Here is a 2,624-nt window from a genome sequence, read left to right on the forward strand (position 1 = left end):
TCGGAGAGGGGCTTGGATTGTGTGGTCCCCTCAGATTGGTTTGAGTGTGATCCGACTAGTTCTGGTGCAGCACAAGTGGAAGTCGCGTCGAAAACCGACATCTTTTCGATCTGCAGGACCAGATCGGGGAACAGCAACTCGTCGAGGTTGTCGATAAACTCGTCGAGGTCGCTGTGTCAAGTTGGTGTAGAGGCCTTCGGCTTTCTGGAGTCGACTAGGTGGCTGTTGAAGCCACCCGAGCCGTTGGCGATGCAGATCCAGGAGGCGAAGATAAAAGTTGTGCCCTTGTCGAGCATGGCGCTGGTGAAGTTGAAAGACGCCATCGAGTTCTCCGGTGGATGTTCGATGAACACCCCTACCTGGCGCGCCAGCTGTCGGTGTTTTACCACCACGGCCATTGAGGTATACCCCTGAGGTGGTGAGTTTGTAGGTAGGGTGTCACCGAGATCAGGAACTTCAAGGTGCAAGTAACACAAAGTTTAGATAGGTTCAGACCGCCGAGAGCGTAATACACTACGTCCAGTGCGGTTTGTAATGCCTTAGGTGGTGATCAGATGATCTCCTAGGTGATCTGTAGCATGAGGCATGAATTGTCCCTCATGCTCCCCGCTTCAGGAGGGTCCCTGTCCGCCCTTATATAGTCTGGGGGGATAGGGTTACATGGAACTCCTAGTCGCATACGAGCCCTAGAGTCCTACCCGAGTGGTTTTCGGGTAGTTTCCTACTGTCTCCGACTAGTTTTACTACTGCATGAGTCATTCTGCTATGCTACGAGTAGTTACAATGGGGTGATGAGGGTGGTCTTGATCTAGTCTTCTTCCTTGAGGGCAATCTGATGGTAGACCGAGTAGCAATCAAGTAAAGAGACTAGTACACAGCCAGCCGCAGAGTTAATGACTTGGTCGATGCGTGGGAGCCCAAAGGGATCCTTCGGGCAGTGCTTGTTGAGATTAGTGTAATCCAACACATCCTCCATTTGTTGTTATTGTTTTTCAGAATGAGTACAGTGGCTAGCCATTCTAGGTTGTACACTTCCTTGATGAAGCCTGCCGCGAGTAGTTTTGCTAACTCCTTCTTGATGGCCTCCCTCTTGCCTTGAGCGAATCGATGTAGTCGTTGCTTCTTCGGGATGGCTTTGGGGTCGATGTTTAGGGAATGCTTAATCAACTCCTTAGGCATCCCTAGCATATCCGCTGGTTTCCAAGCGAATATGTCTCGGTTAGCCTGAAAGAAGCTAACGAGTGAGCTTTCCTATTTGTCACGCAGCTCTATGCCGATCAGGGCTGTCTTGGATGAGTCGCCCTCCTGCAGGTTGATGGACTTTATGCCAACAACGCCAGTGGGTTTCACCGAGGACTGGCTTGACTTCTTTGTCGGAATCACCCTCTCAGCATGAGGGAGCTGCTGCGCAGCTGTGAAGACTTCGGATGAAGTATTTGGCACATGCATAGTCGAGCCAAAATCGATTACCTCTTGATTGCAATTGTACGATCTCTTCAGGTCACCATGGAAGGTAAGTACCCCTATCTTGCCCGGCTTCTTGAGGAGCGGGTAGACATAGTGAGGCACGGCCATGAATTTGGCCAGGGCAGGTCTTCCGAGGATGGCGTGGTAGGATGACTCGAAGTTCGCCACCTCAAATTTGACGTACTCGGTGCGGTAGTTCTCCTCGGTCCCGAAGGTGACCGGTAGTGTCACTGAGCTGATCGATGTGGCCAAGTTCCCAGGGATGATGCCATAGAATGGTGATTTGCTGGAGGTGAGCATGTTGGTAATGTCCAGCCCCATCTTCTTCAAAATACTGGTGAAGAGCAGGTTGAGCATGATCCCACCATTGATGAGTACTCGTGTGAGCTGTGAGCCTACCACCACAGGATCCAGCATGAGCGGAAATTTTCCCAGCTCGAACAAGCCGGTCCACTGATCCTCTCTAGAGGAAGAGATCGGGACCTTGCTGTGTCTCAGGGGTCACTATATGGCTAGCTCGATCGGCATGATCTCGGGCAGACTAAACTTTTGTGCTCTCTTGGAGATGAAGCCGGAGTCACCGCCGAATATGATGTTGATGCATTCTCCGAGTGGTGGTAACCCTGTGCCCAATGACTTGTCTTCTTCTTTGCATCCTTGTTGGGGAGAGGCACATTCAAGGATTTGAGGAGGGTGACGCAATTGAACAATGAGTGCTTGGAGTTCCGGTGCATCGGGCATTGCTTGTGCAGGATTTCTTCGAATTCATCCTGCTGGTTTCCCAACTTCTTGCCTCACGGGGTGCGATCAACGGCTGCCATGAGATCGTCTGGCTTGCGCTTCCAGGAAGATCCCGAGTAGTCTCGCTGGCCTTTGTTGGAGCGGTTGTCGTTGTTTCGCTTGCCCCCGTTGTCGTGGTTGCGCTTGAGGAAGCGGTTGCGTTCCTGGTCCTCCTGGTCGGCCCATCACTGCATCATGTCATGGAGCTCCACGACAGTCTTGGGATAGTTGCGCATCATGTTGCCTTTGAGCAGCTTGGAGGGCTACATGCCCTTCCAGTACATGAACCGGCCATGTGATGTTGACGTGATCGTCAGACCCAGATGACTGCCCGTGAAGGGTTCGGAGTCATCATCTAAATCTGAGTACTTGTCAAA

General features: G+C 51.8%; 1 protein-coding gene across 1 annotated transcript; it reads right to left on the reverse strand.

Moving 5' to 3' along the window:
• Positions 1-1,251: 1,251 nt before the first annotated feature.
• LOC112903679 lies at positions 1,252-1,884 on the reverse strand. Its single transcript, XM_025972906.1, has one exon. It carries the CDS (start codon positions 1,882-1,884, stop codon positions 1,252-1,254), a length of 633 nt encoding a protein of 210 aa, XP_025828691.1.
• Positions 1,885-2,624: the final 740 nt, after the last annotated feature.

This window comes from Panicum hallii, chromosome 8 (genome assembly GCF_002211085.1).
Source record: "Panicum hallii strain FIL2 chromosome 8, PHallii_v3.1, whole genome shotgun sequence".
In the NCBI taxonomy this organism is placed as follows: Eukaryota; Viridiplantae; Streptophyta; class Magnoliopsida; order Poales; family Poaceae; genus Panicum; species Panicum hallii.